General features: G+C 30.3%; 1 protein-coding gene across 3 annotated transcripts in view; it reads right to left on the bottom strand.

The window, feature by feature from the left end:
* LOC126748397 (double-stranded RNA-binding protein Staufen homolog 2-like) overlaps positions 1–16,149 on the bottom strand; it is a 34,078-nt gene extending 17,929 nt beyond the window's left edge. For all 3 annotated transcript variants that reach the window (XM_050457612.1, XM_050457611.1, XM_050457610.1), the window contains exons 1-6: positions 15,814–16,149; positions 6,300–6,370; positions 5,561–5,728; positions 2,591–2,737; positions 1,705–1,883; positions 1,121–1,270 (exon numbers count right to left, since the gene is read on the bottom strand). In XM_050457612.1, the coding sequence (XP_050313569.1) occupies positions 1,121–1,270; positions 1,705–1,883; positions 2,591–2,737; positions 5,561–5,728; positions 6,300–6,370; positions 15,814–15,863 (765 nt within the window). In that variant the 5' untranslated portion in view covers positions 15,864–16,149. The remainder of the gene's footprint in view (positions 1–1,120; positions 1,271–1,704; positions 1,884–2,590; positions 2,738–5,560; positions 5,729–6,299; positions 6,371–15,813) is intronic.
* Positions 16,150–17,411: the final 1,262 nt, after the last annotated feature.

Raw genomic sequence — 17,411 nt, forward strand, 5'->3', positions numbered from 1 at the left:
ACAGGCATATTAAAAAATATTATGCCTAAAGTGAAAATGTAATTTTTAATATTTTTTATTGGAATAGAACGACTATTTAAAAACAACAACACAGACAAGGAATTATATAATCTAAAGGGAACTACACAAAGTCTCTTTCTCAAAAGTATTTATTAATTCTAACAGTAAATTATACGTGTTTCGCTCATATTAAGAGCATCACAGACCTAAAAATTAAAAACAAAGAAACTAAATACAATAACAACCTTAAAGTTAGATAAAATTGGTACCTTAAAAATCGACTACAAACAGTACATGCTTTACGGTGACCTTATACACATTTTATCTAACTTTAAAGTTATTATTGTATTTAGTTTCTAGGTTTTTAATTTTTAGGTCTAATGATGCTCTAAATATGAGTAAAACACGTGTAACCTACTGTTAGAATTAATAAATACTTTTGAGATCGAGACTTTGTGTAGTTCCCTTGAGATTACTGAATCAAAGTCTCTTTGCGAAAATGGACGACTTCTTTCAATAAGAAATTATGTTTTGAGTATGAAATTTTTAATTCGATCGTACGACTAATAAAAGAATTGACTTAATATATTATTTTAGTGATCCGGTTTAATTATTTTAATTTTGTAGTTGCAGTTAGCAGTTGGATATAGGGTCAAATAAGACTCTTAAGGCTCTTTTTATAATGCCAACGTTTCTGCCCACTCATATAAGATCTGACGGTGCAAACAGAGTGGAATATTAAGAACTTAAGAAGATTGGAGTTTTATTTTATCCCATATCCAACTGAAAGCTAGAAAATTAAAATATTAAAAAATCCTTATTTGTCACCAGTGCAATAAATTGTACGTACATGAATTTTGACTGCTAGGTTTAGGAATTATAGCGCCTACCTTACGAGCTATGTATTTTTTACTAATGTATGTGAACATTATTAATTTTACACAGGTAGGCATATAAGATAAGTATTAGAAGGTCAAAAGAACTTTAACTAACTACCAATCTAAAGATTGGCACATCTAATGCAATTAAAATATTTAATCATTCACACTCAATTGATCTGAAGTTCATCCAAATAAATATATAAAAACTGTAAAGAAAAGTTGGATAAAACTAGTTTTACCTGATGTGGCGGCGCTCCACCCTCAACGACGTAAATTGCCCTTTCCCCTCTTTTCATAGCAAGTGCATTTAGTTCAACTGTTGGGGTCACCATCCCTAATGTATGTTGCCGAATACCAGGCCTGTTAATGATGGTCTTTGGTGGTGGATGCTTTAAATAACAGTTGTAGTATTAATGTAAAAAAAAATCGAAATTAAATAATGTAAAAAAAGTTAATAGGTATAGTGAAATACGTTTAACACTATAAATAAAGTTTTACTACTAAGAGGCGAACTACGAAAAAACATTATAGGGCCAATATAATTAATAATACCTTACAGAATTTAAGATATTCTGTAATAATAATTTTAATATAATAATATTTACTTTTCTATACAGTGACATTCAAAATCTTCAAAAAGTTTTTCTAGAGTAAAGGGAATTTAACAATATTCATTCAATATTTTCGGGAAATTATTGTTATAATTGTTTTCAATCCTGCTGATACGTATGATAATGTAAAATGGGATTTTATTTGGCATCCCCAATATATAAAAACTAAAATGACATTTTGAATCCCATGTAAGCCATTATAGAAACCTTACCTTAAATTCTGTCTTGGTCAATGCTTTAGCCGCTGCGGAATGCTGCGCCTTCTTAATACTGGGCCCTTCGGCTTCATATTCTTCCTTCCCGAGCTTTAAAGTTACTGTGAAGATTTTTTTATGTGCCGGTCCTTGTTCTCCGGTCAAACGGTACTGGTGTTGGATCTTATTGTATTTTGCTAAATAACAAAATTAAAGTTTTCTACAATCAGACGTTATTACTTAGTAGTTTTGTGTTTTATTTAAAAGTGAGAAACATTTTAAAGTTTCATGATTGAACGCCTAGGTCCAGCGATAGAGAGAGAAAGGGATAAAGATGTTAAGCTCAACCAAAATTCTTGAGAAAATAAGTCGAATAAGTTATTGTAATAAATCCAAAAATACACAATTCAAAAAGCTGCCTATGAATTCCCTCTAGTATAAAACTTGATTGTCAAACTAAAGGCAAATGCTATGGTTTCACTGGTTGAGGTTTATAAATGACATTTTAAACTGTTTGTCAGTAGCCTCCTTGCTATTATATAAATTACGAAAAATAGAAAATAATCAATATTCTTTTCAACACTTCTAACGCTTAGAGGTTTTTACCCTTCATTTTTATAGAGAAAGTGCTAAAGCTTTAACATAATTTTAATTTTTCCCGGCATCTATGTTTTTCAGAAAATTTTGGAAAAACGTCCATTGGTCGATGTTGCAATAAAATGAGAAACGTTTAAATTTATTGTTGCCTGTAAAGGAAGAATGAAAATTATGCTTTCGGGCATTATTTATTAATCAAACACTACAAAATTTATTATATATTATAAAGTAATGGTTCGCGACTAGCATTAAAAAAGAGTTAATTAGCACGTTGATATAATAAACTATAAATTAAAAAAATACTTGCCTAATTCATTAACCAAGCACATTGGAGTTTTTTCTTTAATGTTTGCCAAAGGAAGGTTTTGTCCCGAACTGTTGGAGTTTGGACTCTGCTGACTCATTTGTTGTTCCTGATTATGATTGCTTGAAGACAGCTGTTGATGATCTGGCTCTAAATTATTTAAATTATTTGGTTATACGTACTAAATATAATAAACATATACATTTTTATTAAGATAGTGTTTTATAAACACACCCACTATAATTATTATCTAGACATGTTTTTAAAACTATGTTAGCATGACCAAAGTGAGCTGAACAACCTAACACAAGTCTCAAAAACTAATTTTTTATAGATAAATGAACTTTTACTTATATATGATACCTTATTCCCACCTTAGGTGTTATTCATCTAATACAGGGTGTTACAAAATTTGGTGCAAATATTTTAAGAGCGTATTGTTTGAGTCAAAATAGGATTTTTTTTCCTATAAACATGTATCCTAAAATGCCCCTCCTCAGAGGTACAGCCCACGCAAATTGCATGAAGAAAATGGATTAGTTGGAACCGTGACTACAGTTATGCGTCAAATCTCCTGAAAATTTGCAAGGCCCCTTTTTTTTAATGCTCTTTTTATTTTTGATCTAAAAAATGGTATGAATCCAATTTTAGGGGAGGATTCAAGGGGATTACCTTTCCGATGTCCTCTATCTTATGTTTCTGATAAGAAATTGAAAAATCTAGCAATACCATCTAGTTAGCCATGAAAAAATTTAAAACTTTTGTTCCTGCATTTTTTCGATTCAATTAACAGTTTTCGAGAAAATCTGGTAAACGAAAAGGAAACATTATTAAACCCAATTAAACTATCAAATTAGAAAAAAGAAAATCGGCCATGATTACTTCACTTTGAAGCACTCACTTTTTTTTCTGTACAGACTTTGACAGAAAAAAAAGTGTGTTTACAGACAATTGTAGATTTTTTCATAGCTAACTAGATGATGTTTAAGATTTTCAAATTTCTTATCAGAAACATAAGATATCGCCCATCACAAGGGTAAATCCACCATTTTCGGGACGGAAAATGTCAAGGGCACGAAAAAAAAACGGAAACTTGCAAATTTTTAAAAGATTTGACGCATAACTGTAGTCGGTGCTCCAAATAATCGACTTTCCTTAAGCAATTTGCACAGGCTGTAGCTCTAAGGGGGTGTATTTTAGAACACATGTTTATAGGAAAAAAAATCTTATTTTGACTAAACAATATGCCCTTAAAATATTTGCACCAAATTTTGTAACACCCTGTATATGTTTCACATAGATTTAAAAGTTTTGCATCACCCTAAATTTCGAAAATTTATTTTTTATCGGAAAAAATAGATTAGAAACTAATTAATTGATTACTTTTAATTAAGAAAGCTAAATTTCTTGTGAAAGTAATTGTTTTTAAAATATTACTTTTATAAAATAGTACTTTTATTAATAAATATATAGTTTTTTTAATAATAAAAGTACTGGAAAACTTTTTAATAGCATGTATTTCCACTACTAGGGTTTATGCAAGCTTGGAGGCGCCTGCCCGTACTGTCTATAAGATTGGAGATATGCTGTTGAGGAATATTGTGCCATACTTCCGAAACAGCATGCAACAAGTTTTTGTATCGTCCTAGGTGGCTTTCTGCGTGCTGCCACTTCCCTGGAAAGCACGTTCCAAGCATTTTATATGGGATTCATGTCTGGTGATAGTGTAGGCCAGTCCACGATTGATGTCTTCCTGTTCCAGATCTGGTACGGTGAGGTCGGGCGTTATCATCCATGAAATCGAAAGCCTCACCAACAGCTACTCGCCATAACCTGACGTAGGGGTTCCTCATGTATCTGTCACCAGTCATTGTGCCTTGAATATAAATTAATTCTGTGCATCCATTCGACATGATACCAGCCTTCCTCCTGCAAAAGCTGGTATGAAGTGTTCATGACCAAGCTGGGCAGCTCTTGTTGGCTCCCTCCATACCCGTATACGGTGACTATCATGCACCAAAGAAATACTTGTTTCGGAAGGAAAAAACACCGAGTTTTAAAGTTCTACGTGTAAAGCCATGTGCTCTTGCCTACTGTAGTCGACGAAATTTGCCTTCAGTTTGTAGTCGGTCCTCTTAATGGCCAGCCACACCTTAAACCTGTTGCCAGTATTCGTCTCCGGAATGTAGAGATACTTGAAGTCCCAAAGCAGCAGGCATATCTCTATGAAGTGCTGGTATTTCCATAGTTGGGTGTCTCAGATGGTTAAGTGAATATACCGGTTCTTTTACTGATTAGTTACAAGTCTTCTACCGCTTCTCGGTCTATAATGAAGAGAATTATTCGAGATACCGGTTCCAAGTATGAGACATCTCACTTTGCCAATCCTTAACTATATTAGCCACAAACCTTTGAGAGTGAGTCTTCAAGTGACGACACTATTCTTGCATGATCAATTTCACGTATGACGACAAGTCATGCATCTTCCCATGTTAACTCATAAAATATAACTGTCTTGACATTAATAATCAAACCAATAATAATAATAACTTACAAATTTTTTTTTTCCATTTTTGTCTACAAATATGCGACATTTTCGAAAGATAAACATTTATAAGTAAGCACATAAAATAATTCCGGACGCTAAAGAATTTCTTCCTATAAAAACAGCGCGATGCAAAGCTGTTGAATCTATGTGTATTTTATAAAACATCTTTTAAGAGATTGGCGAGAGATCTCTTTAATAAAACTAACAAATACTTTCACTAAGAAATCTGAAGATACAAACCACACAAGAAAAAATTAATTCACTCATAAAGATTAAAGGATCCTTTACTCTTTATGAATACTCTTTTGAAAAAACCCTGTTCATCAAAATTTAACACTTTAGACGAGTGTAAAAACGCTCAGAATAAGAAAGAAAAAAAGGGAAATAAACAAAAATATAGTTTAAAATAATTCATACATTATTACCATTCTGTTGCTGTGTGTTTTGGGTTTGGTGTGAGGGCATAGCTTCATAGTGATAGACTTGAGGTTGCAAAGGCTTAGGTTGCGGTTGTGGTTGTTGCGGAATCGACGTGGGGGTAATCAAGGTGGGTCCAGAACCAGGCGGCATTGAAACTAGGACACCTTGAACACCTACAGAAATTTACCTTTAAATTTAATTAGAAAAACCACACATATAATATTTATATGTGACATACACATGATAGTTATATTTTTTCTATAAATCAGTTTTTTCACACCAATCAATATTGATAATGAAACGTTTTTAAAAGGAGGAATATGATTATTACTTGTTTCAGGATATTTAGATAATTTGCGTATTGACTTGCTAAAATATGCAAACCACAGTTAAAAAAATTATAGCACTGAAATTTATCATGATTACACTAAACTTATTGCAATGAATGAACCTTTTTAGGTATGTCACAGTATCTTTAACCCGTTTTCCTTGTTATGTTAAAAAGTGTTTCCATGATGTTTAAAAAGACTAAAGCAATTTCCAGCAAAAACTCTTGGATAATATAACAAATTTTATATAACATTGTCTAATAAAAATTGCTTTTGGATAAGAAGCAATTTTTATTTTTGATCTTAAAGATAAAATAAAGTTTTTTTTAGTTCTTAGATACATCACATCTATAAAATATTAATCATCAACATTTGATATTGTATTTCAGTAGATTATCAAGCATTAACAACATACCTGTTGCAGGCATGCTCATCATAATTGGTGGTCGCTGATTAGGAGGAGGGCCCATTTGTTGCATTCCGATGCTGAAACAAAAAGTATACTTTAGTTCTTATGCCAATAACAAAATTTTATTTGCCTACCCTGTTAGGGCATGTAGGCATGTAGTTTTTGAAATAAGAAAGCTTAGTGAGTTACTTATTATATTGGGTATTACGTCACTTATAGCAAAAATCAATTTAGAAATTTTTATCTCACACGCTCAACAATTATTGAAAAGAAGAAGAAAATAGACTTATTCATGTATTTAAAAGAAATATGAACTTAAATCTGTAACGATACCGTTCGATATGCTTAATTTAATTTAAGTTCAATAAGTTTTAAATACAATAATTTACTTGAGGTATAATAGATTTTTTTATATACCTAAGAGCTGAGGTTCAATCTATTAATCTCTGAGCTCGTTTCTTCTTTTCAATATCCTACCTAACTTTGTTATGAATATTATAATTAAAAAACGATAAAATACAACAAGAAGACCTACTTTTTTTAAAAATACCTAATTTGAACCAACGTTTCGGTAGTTATATCTACTACCGTTATCAAGGTAATTAAAGTAAAATTAAATTAAATTAAGAATAAAATATACTTATCTTTCAAATTTTTAGTAATCCAGTCTCATCAAAATTTCTTCCTAATTCGCAAATACTTTATATACTTTTTTATATGATTTGACGGTTTATTAATAGTTTGACAAACTATTTTGAAAGATAACAAAATTTTCAAAGGTTACTTTTTTAAAAATTAAAGGGGTGTGATCTTAATGTAAATTAATCATAGAAAATACATGAATATCAAATATTTTAAATCATTAATTAATTTTGAGAATACCCTGATCTACCTCTCTCTTTAATTTTTAAAAAAAGTAGGTCTTCTTGTTGTATTTTATCGTTTTTTAATTATAATATTCATAACAAAGTGAGGTAGGATATTGAAAAGAAGAAACGAGCTCAGAGATTAATAGATTGAACCTCAGCTCCTAGGTATATAAAAAAATCTATTATACCTCAAGTAAATTATTGTATTTAAAACTTATTGAACTTAAATTAAATTAAGCATATCGAACGGTATCGTTACAGATTTAAGTTCATATTTCTTTTAAATACGTGAATAAGTCTATTTTCTTCTTCTTTTCAATAATTGTTGAGCGTGTGAGATAAAAATTTCTAAATTGATTTTTGCTATAAGTGACGTAATACCCAATATAATAAGTAACTTATTATGAATTCGTCACAACAATACAGATTTTAAGAAAGCTTAGCTTTAGCAAAATAAGGAATATTAAGATAAGAACCATAAGGTCTCAAACTACAAGGAGATTGTAAATACTGTTATAATGTTGACCACCTTGGGCGTAAAACTAATAAAAAAATTGACAAAAAAATCATTAAACAAAGTTAGAAGATCTAAAGGCTCGAGAATGTTTATTTTAGGAAGACAACTTACTTCTAAATTTTTAATCATTAAGCAACTCTATAGGATATTAATTATGTATCTAAGTTGAACCATCAAGGTCATGGCTAATTTCAAGATAGAAAATTAATGTAAACATGTTAACTTTTATGTCATGCTCAAACGGAAACTCACAAGTATGTCAGGATCACTTTTCTTCCATTGGTAAAAAAACTGATTAAAAAATTAAAATATATGAAGATCAGATATCTAAATAGCAGGTTAAGATAGAGAAGCTCAATCTGAAACTAATGACATATAAATACAAACAGTTCAGTGACAATGAAACCCACACTTCTATATTGGTGTGTCATAAATGGTGTCAGACTTACATCCCAAAAATGCAAGCCTTTCTCTAACTAATCCCACATTTAATGAGAGTGAATCAACTCCAGTCAGATTGAGATCATCCGCTCATCTATTGAGCTTCAAGAAGCCCATAGGTCTTTGTTGTGTGTTTTTAGTATGTTAGAGTGCGTTTTCAATATGATGTTTTGTGTCAAAATGTGTGTTTTGATACCCCTAATGTAACAACGTAAAATTCATGCCAGGATAGTCAAACACTTTTAAAATTTGAATTAATATATTTGCATCTTTGTTATTAAAATAGGCAGTCAAGCAGAATTTATAGAACAAAGCATTCCTGTGCTGACATGAGATATATCTAGGTATGATGTCTGTCAGGCAAAGGATTATGTTTAGTGTGTATGTATTTATTTTTAAATTGAAACATCCACTGCCCACATATATCTGCGATAAGATAACAGTGTTCAGAGAGATTTACAATTACTGCACCAGACATAATACAAACTTTGTCCTTGATAGATGCAATACAAGTCAGATGTTGAGTTCTGTACTCAGCAAGGGACTTATTGAATTTAACAAGTTGCCAGCTGAAATCAAAATCTGTGATAATTTAAACCAGTTTAGGAGGCTATTGAGAAAATGTATCAGTGTGTAAATGTCTTATTTTATTTTTATCCAGGTTAACATCTTATTCTTAGTTTTAGTTTTCTTTTTATTTATAGATTTTTAAACAGTTTTTAATTATTTTTAAGATTTATTTGTACATACTTTGTTTTACAATTTTAATTGTAATTTTAGTTACTTTTTTTATTTTATTTAAATTTCTTATTTTTGCAATTGCATTTTTTTTATTGATTTAAATTTTTAAGTACACTGTGTAATAAAGAATACATTTTAGAGTGAAATGCATAACTCTTAACCAAATAATAATAATGTTCATTTACAATAATTTTAATTCCATGTACAGCCAAATACATAAATACAAATATAAATACATAAATAAACATAAATACACCTTGAAGAGGTAAAGCTTGTTAGGGCAAAAAGATTGTCATTTTCATTTGTGGAGAAAAGTCTTCCTGCCCTTCCCAACCCGCTATACTTTTTAAGGGAATGATGATAAGGTGTAGAATAAATTTTATAAAACATTTACATAATACTACTTTTTATAATAAAAATCTATTTTATAGGGTTTTGCAAGTATATTGCATGTTGTCTAACAATATTAAGAGTGTACAGAGTATTGCTGTGTTTGGGAGCACTGTAGTATTTCTAAAAAGAAAGGGCTTTTATTGTTTTAACTTTTCAGAATAAAATATATTGGTTTTTTGCTATATATTATTTATTTTATCCTACTTATTATAAAATATTTTGTTTTTCAATATTATACTTAATATTCATTTTAAATATAATTAACATTTCACAATAAAATTATATACAGGGTGTTCCGTTGATCATGTTACAAACTTCTAGGGCAGATAGAAAACGTCAAAAGAAAAACAAAAGTTCATATAAACATGGGTCCGGAAAAGCTTCCTCAGGGAGCTAGAGCTCTTTGAAAATAACCGTTAAAAACTAGTTTTTTTTTTAATAGCTCCGGAACTACTTTAGCTACCGCAACCAATTTTGGGAGGTAAATTATTGTTAGTACGTTTATTCTTTTGAACCTACTAAATAAAAAAAATATTTACCAGGGGCTTCAGAATCAGGGGTGTATTTGGTAAATTTAGGCCCATTTCTTTAAGACTTTAATTTCTGCCCGTTTGGGCATTAGATTATGATGTTCCTATGCTTTTTACATATCATGTGGAAATTGACTAAAACCTAGGATACAGCACCTGAATTAATCAAAAGAAAAAAATTAAGTCAAAAGAAAAACAAAAGTTCATATAAACATGGGTCCGGAAAAGCTTCCTCAGGGAGCTTTTCCGGACACCAAATACACCCCTGATTCTGAAGCCCCTGGTAAATATTTTTTTTATTTAGTAGGTTCAAAAGAATAAACGTACTAACAATAATTTACCTCCCAAAATTGGTTGCGGTAGCTAAAGTAGTTCCGGAGCTATTAAAAAAAAAACTAGTTTTTAACGGTTATTTTCAAAGAGCTCTAGCTCCCTGAGGAAGCTTTTCCGGACCCATGTTTATATGAACTTTTGTTTTTCTTTTGACGTTTTCTATCTGCCCTAGAAGTTTGTAACATGATCAACGGAACACCCTGTATATAATTTTATTGTGAAATGTTAATTATATTTAAAATGAATATTAAGTATAATATTGAAAAACAAAATATTTTATAATAAGTAGGATAAAATAAATAATATATAGCAAAAAACCAATATATTTTATTCTGAAAAGTTAAAACAATAAAAGCCCTTTCTTTTTAGAAATACTACAGTGCTCCCAAACACAGCAATACTCTGTACACTCTTAATATTGTTAGACAACATGCAATATACTTGCAAAACCCTATAAAATAGATTTTTATTATAAAAAGTAGTATTATGTAAATGTTTTATAAAATTTATTCTACACCTTATCATCATTCCCTTAAAAAGTATAGCGGGTTGGGAAGGGCAGGAAGACTTTTCTCCACAAATGAAAATGACAATCTTTTTGCCCTAACAAGCTTTACCTCTTCAAGGTGTATTTATGTTTGTTTATGTATTTATATTTGTATTTATGTATTTGGCTGTACATGGAATTAAAATTATTGTAAATGAACATTATTATTATTTGGTTAAGAGTTATGCATTTCACTCTAAAATGTATTCTTTATTACACAGTGTACTTAAAAATTTAAATCAATAAAAAAAATGCAATTGCAAAAATAAGAAATTTAAATAAAATAAAAAAAGTAACTAAAATTACAATTAAAATTGTAAAACAAAGTATGTACAAATAAATCTTAAAAATAATTAAAAACTGTTTAAAAATCTATAAATAAAAAGAAAACTAAAACTAAGAATAAGATGTTAACCTGGATAAAAATAAAATAAGACATTTACACACTGATACATTTTCTCAATAGCCTCCTAAACTGGTTTAAATTATCACAGATTTTGATTTCAGCTGGCAACTTGTTAAATTCAATAAGTCCCTTGCTGAGTACAGAACTCAACATCTGACTTGTATTGCATCTATCAAGGACAAAGTTTGTATTATGTCTGGTGCAGTAATTGTAAATCTCTCTGAACACTGTTATCTTATCGCAGATATATGTGGGCAGTGGATGTTTCAATTTAAAAATAAATACATACACACTAAACATAATCCTTTGCCTGACAGACATCATACCTAGATATATCTCATGTCAGCACAGGAATGCTTTGTTCTATAAATTCTGCTTGACTGCCTATTTTAATAACAAAGATGCAAATATATTAATTCAAATTTTAAAAGTGTTTGACTATCCTGGCATGAATTTTACGTTGTTACATTAGGGGTATTAAAACACACATTTTGACACAAAACATCATATTGAAAACGCACTCTAACATACTAAAAACACACAACAAAGACCTATGGGCTTCTTGAAGCTCAATAGATGAGCGGATGATCTCAATCTGACTGGAGTTGATTCACTCTCATTAAATGTGGGATTAGTTAGAGAAAGGCTTGCATTTTTGGGATGTAAGTCTGACACCATTTATGACACACCAATATAGAAGTGTGGGTTTCATTGTCACTGAACTGTTTGTATTTATATGTCATTAGTTTCAGATTGAGCTTCTCTATCTTAACCTGCTATTTAGATATCTGATCTTAATATTCATTTTAAATATAATTAACATTTCACAATAAAATTATATACAGGGTGTTCCGTTGATCATGTTACAAACTTCTAGGGCAGATAGAAAACGTCAAAAGAAAAACAAAAGTTCATATAAACATGGGTCCGGAAAAGCTTCCTCAGGGAGCTAGAGCTCTTTGAAAATAACTGTTAAAAACTAGTTTTTTTTTTAATATCTCCGGAACTACTTTAGCTACCGCAACCAATTTTGGGAGGTAAATTATTGTTAGTACGTTTATTCTTTTGAACCTACTAAATAAAAAAAATATTTACCAGGGGCTTCAGAATCAGGGGTGTATTTGGTAAATTTAGGCCCATTTCTTTAAGACTTTAATTTCTGCCCGTTTGGGCATTAGATTATGATGTTCCTATGCTTTTTACATATCATGTGGAAATTGACTAAAACCTAGGATACAGAACCTGAATTAATCAAAAGAAAAAAATTAAGTCAAAAGAAAAACAAAAGTTCATATAAACATGGGTCCGGAAAAGCTTCCTCAGGGAGCTAGAGCTCTTTGAAAATAACCGTTAAAAACTAGTTTTTTTTTAATAGCTCCGGAACTACTTTAGCTACCGCAACCAATTTTGGGAGGTAAATTATTGTTAGTACGTTTATTCTTTTGAACCTACTAAATAAAAAAAATATTTACCAGGGGCTTCAGAATCAGGAGGGTAAATTTAGGCCCATTTCTTTAAGACTTTAATTTCTGCCCGTTTGGGCATTACATTACGATGATTAAAAAAAAAAAAAAAAAAAAAAAAAAAAAAAAAAAAAAAACACGTCAAATTAGATATACAGGGGGACGTTTAATTATGCATTTACTGAAGTTCTGTCAATCACCACCTCACCTCTAGCTAACCTCACTTTAATATGTCAAATGGGAACCCCCATCGTGTGATACATCATAGTAAGCAGCGTAAAATTCTCTATTCAACGGTACCAAAAAAAAAATGAAATCGGTAAATGTGTAAGCAAATAGTTAGCGAAAATGTCTAGAAATAATGAATATTTTATTTACGCCAAACTTTGGTATTTTAAATGAATACTTTTAGTGTGATACCTACATCATTTTAAAATTCTTACATTTTTTATAATAGATCATCAAAAAAAAATACAAGCAATTTAGAAGTTAAAATGTGTGGTAACAAACAGTACATTTAGTTCAAGCAAATTATTTATTTTTTTAAGTAAAGAATGTGTACCGTTATTTGCGAGAAAAAAGAGTGTCTTCAAATTTTTTGCAAAAATCTTTGCAGTCTTATAACTTTGTATGTGTATTTATTTCACTTATTTTCATATTTTTTGTGAAACCTACCTAATAGGTACAAAAAAAACACTGCAATACCTTACATTTTTAAGGCGTTTAAAAAGCAGGCGATTTATTATTGTTAAAACTGTCAGTTTAACGCGTGCAATTTTTCAATTTTAGTTAAAACAGTGAGTTACTAAAATGGTGTATATGCTAGCCGAAAGAATAGAAATAATTTTCCTTTATGGAGCTCAAGATCGGTGTGCTCGCAGAATATTTCCACTGGTTCCGTACATAAAGTTTAAAAAAAAAATAAGTTCTTTCCTTATAAAATTCATATTCTTCATGAACTCAGAGAAGATAATTTTGATAGGAGAATTCAATTTTGTGAAGTGATGTGCCAGCGAATTGACGACGATCCCCATTTATTGAAGAACATTTGCTTCAGCGACGAATCGACCTTTTTTTTAAATGGGCTGGTGAACAGACATAACTGTAGATACTGGGATAATGAAAATCCGCATGTTTTTCGGAAAGGCCATACCCAATATCCCCAAAAAATTAATGTTTGGGCAGGAATTTATGGGAATGAAATAATTGGGCCATTTTTTTTGGAAGAAAATTTGACTGGCGAAATTTATTTAAACCTTTTAGAAAATGCAATATACCCTTCCATCATCCAATCTATGGAAAATCAAGTAGATCAACATGGTGCTATATTATTGAATGAAAATAATATACATTTTCAGCAGGATGGAGCTCCCGCGCACTACACTTTGGTAGTTCGAGAGTGGCTTGATGAAAATTTTCGAGAAAAGTGGATTGGCAGACGTGGTGCAATCGAATGGCCTGCGCGGTCTCCGGACCTAACCGCACTAGACTTTTTTCTTTGGGGCTACTTAAAAAGCAAAGTTTATAAAACCCCACCTGAGAGTATTGAGAATTTAAAAAATAGAATATTTCAAGAATGCAGAGAAATTAGCGGGCAGACCCTTGCCAATGTTCATAAGGAGTTTGAAAATAGGCTTTTTTATTGTCTTGCTAATAACGGCGCGCATTTTGAACATTTAATAAAATAAATTTGTTAAACTAATTAAACTTGTTTTTCTACCCTACCGATTTACACTTTAATTGCTTCTTGGTCAATCAATTTTATTTTTTTTTACAACCATTGATAGCATAATGAATGCCCTTTAAAATAATGTATCACACCATGGGGTAGCCATTTGACATACCAAAGTTTGGCGTAAATGAAATATTAATTATTTCTAGACATTTTCGCTAACTATTTGCTTATACATTTACCGATTAAATTTTTTTTTTTGGTACCGTTGAATAGAGAATTTTACACTGCTTACTATGATGTATCACACGATGGGAGTTTCCATTTGACATATTAAAGTGAGGTTAGCTGGAGGTGAGGTGGTGATTGACAGAACTTCAGTAAATGCATAATTAAAAGTCCCCCTGTATATCTAATTTGACGTGTTTTTTTTTTTTTTTTTTTTTTTAAGTTATTAAGGGTGGATCATTTTGAAATGAAAGCACTGTATATAATTTTATTGTGCTCTGTATTTTACCATATTGTTGGTGCATGTGTGCATCATTTTATGAAGGTTGTAAGCAATATGTGTTTATCATCAATACCATTAATTTTACACTATTAGAGAAATGTTAAATCTAGCAGGGCACCTTATCTTCTTACAATAATATATTCCACACAACTATGTCCTACAGATAATTTATTAAAAAAAAAAAACAAAAAGATTTCCTACTAGTCTGCTTTATTTTAGAAAAGTTTTTAATGTGGTTTCACTGCAATACTTTGTCTACCTGTATACATGTCCAAAATCCACAAAACCAGCCATATACACCAAACTAGAATTAATGTTAACAAACACCTTGAGACACCAGTTCACAAAAAAGAAATTAAGATCACATTCATACCCAACTTCAAAATTGTAGAACTAGCTACCATCTGATATAAAACATTTAAAAAACTTAAAGAAATGTGTTTGTAGAACCTATATCTTTGACAAAATATTTATAGTTATGTACTTGTCAATATTTATTTATGTAGTTCTGTTTTTTGGAAAACATTTTTTGGAAATTATCAGGTAGTTGTTGTCACAAGTATAATTTTTAACTTAATAATTTTTTCTTGTTATTTTTATTATTGTTTTGTTAATAAGTGATCTATCTCTTTCAGGTTATGTTTTCTTGAGTAATTATTTATATATTGTTTATATATGCACATACAGGTTTTAAGTTAGTTGCCTAAGTGCATTATATTTATTTCTAAGTATGTTAAAATAGATAATACTATTATTTTGTATGAAAATTTGTAACCTATATGTAATATATTAATGTCTAATTAAATTTGAAACCTTTCATATATATGCAATTGATTTATATTTTCTTATATATAGGAATGGATTAGATTTTTCTCAAAATGATAATAATGATGACACTTAAATATTCAGTTAGTGGGTAGGTACCAAGATACAACAAATGTATTCCATATCTCTGATAATATGTATAAAACTAAGTTGTATTTTTAATAAACAAGTGTAATATTTTAAAAAGGCAGTTGCTCTAATACTATCATATATTTCTTTAAATAACACAAAATTTTGATGTTGACAACCTCTACAAATTAAAATTTACCTACCGAGGGTTTCTTTGCATTCCATTTTGATTCATATGATGTTCTTGTAGCATAATTAATAATAATAGTATAAAAAGTAAATAGGAATATATAAACTGATTTCCTACAGGTTTTGAAACTACTTGGGAGGGTGCTTTTAAACTTTAAATACTAATAATGACGCTTGACAAACCGTTATATAAATAAATAAACGTGAAAACTACGCAAAAGTATATTACTATTCGGCAAATGGATGTTTTTCTTTGAAAACACCACCACTATTCTCGATTTTCGTTGGCAAACAATAAAGAAAATTTTTAAACTAACATGCGGCCATGTTAAAAGCAAGAAGACTAGAAAGAGTAGACATAGACAGTTGACAGAATGACAACGATAACTCGCGCCTAGAAATTAAAAGGCGATTTACTTTTGACACCTATAGCGACTGAACATGCGCTATTATATGTCCATAATGACCAATTTTAAGAAATCAACAGTAAATAGACAGTTTTCAAACGATGTTTATATCCACTAAAATTTGTTTAGCTACTGACCGCGTGTGTGGAAAATTAAACTGGCGGGTTTTAGAAGTCTAAGAAGAAAACAGTCGGTTATATGATTAAGGTGAAATGGATACCGCTTATCTAAAGGGAACCAAGCGCCAAAACGACTAAATTGAGCAAATGGCACCAAGCGACCTGTTTATCTTGTACCCGTATTTTGCTAAATACCCATATAAAAATAACACCCGTGGCGCCATCTATGAGCAGATGAACCAAACGCCATTCAACTAAACACAATTTCCTTGTTTATCTAAACCGATCCAAGCGACTGGTTCTGTTTAGATAATCTATAGACATCGTTATGCGGCGTTTGCAGTGTTCCCACCTCTACCGATTTTTCGGTAGATCTACCGATTTAGCCTCTTACTTTACGATATACCGAATTACCATAGTTTTATACCGATTTTTTACTTTAAACAGAGACAATATTTAGAGTAAAAAACAACCTTTGTCTCTGCTTTAAATAATTTTTTTAAAATTGTTATGTATTGTCATAATGCACCTCACCACCCAAAATATTTTTTTTGTAAGGTTCTCGATTAAAAAAAAGGAATATTAAAGCATAATGTCGAAATAATATGGCGCCATCTCTTAGTTTTTACGATACTCAGTCGTATTAAATAGTGCGCTGTTATATGAGATCGGCAAGAGATTGGCTATGACTGGGTGCATCCCCGGAGAGGAAAATTGTCTTGGTCCTTGGTCTGTTTTCTGTGCCGCAAATTACGAATAACATGATTTCACGTTGTTAAATTCGATATTAGATATAATAAGGTTATTTTCTTCTATTTTATAAAGTGAGGATTATTATTGCTATTTCACGTTGTTTATTTGATTTTAATATTACACACTTTTTTTTATTTTATAGAAACTTTTGTGTGAGTATTAATAGTGCAATAGGTTTTTCTTATTACAGGTAGGTAGTGTTTTTAAAGTGGCAAAAGTTGGGTTTGAAAAATTGCATTTGGTACTTAAACAAATGTAATTTTTCACATCTTGTAAATTCTAAATTTCATAACTGCCCCGTCAACAACTAAGTTATATTTTTTAATTTTTAGT

The sequence above is a fragment of the Anthonomus grandis genome, chromosome 22, assembly GCF_022605725.1.
Source record: "Anthonomus grandis grandis chromosome 22, icAntGran1.3, whole genome shotgun sequence".
NCBI lineage: Eukaryota > Metazoa > Arthropoda > Insecta > Coleoptera > Curculionidae > Anthonomus > Anthonomus grandis.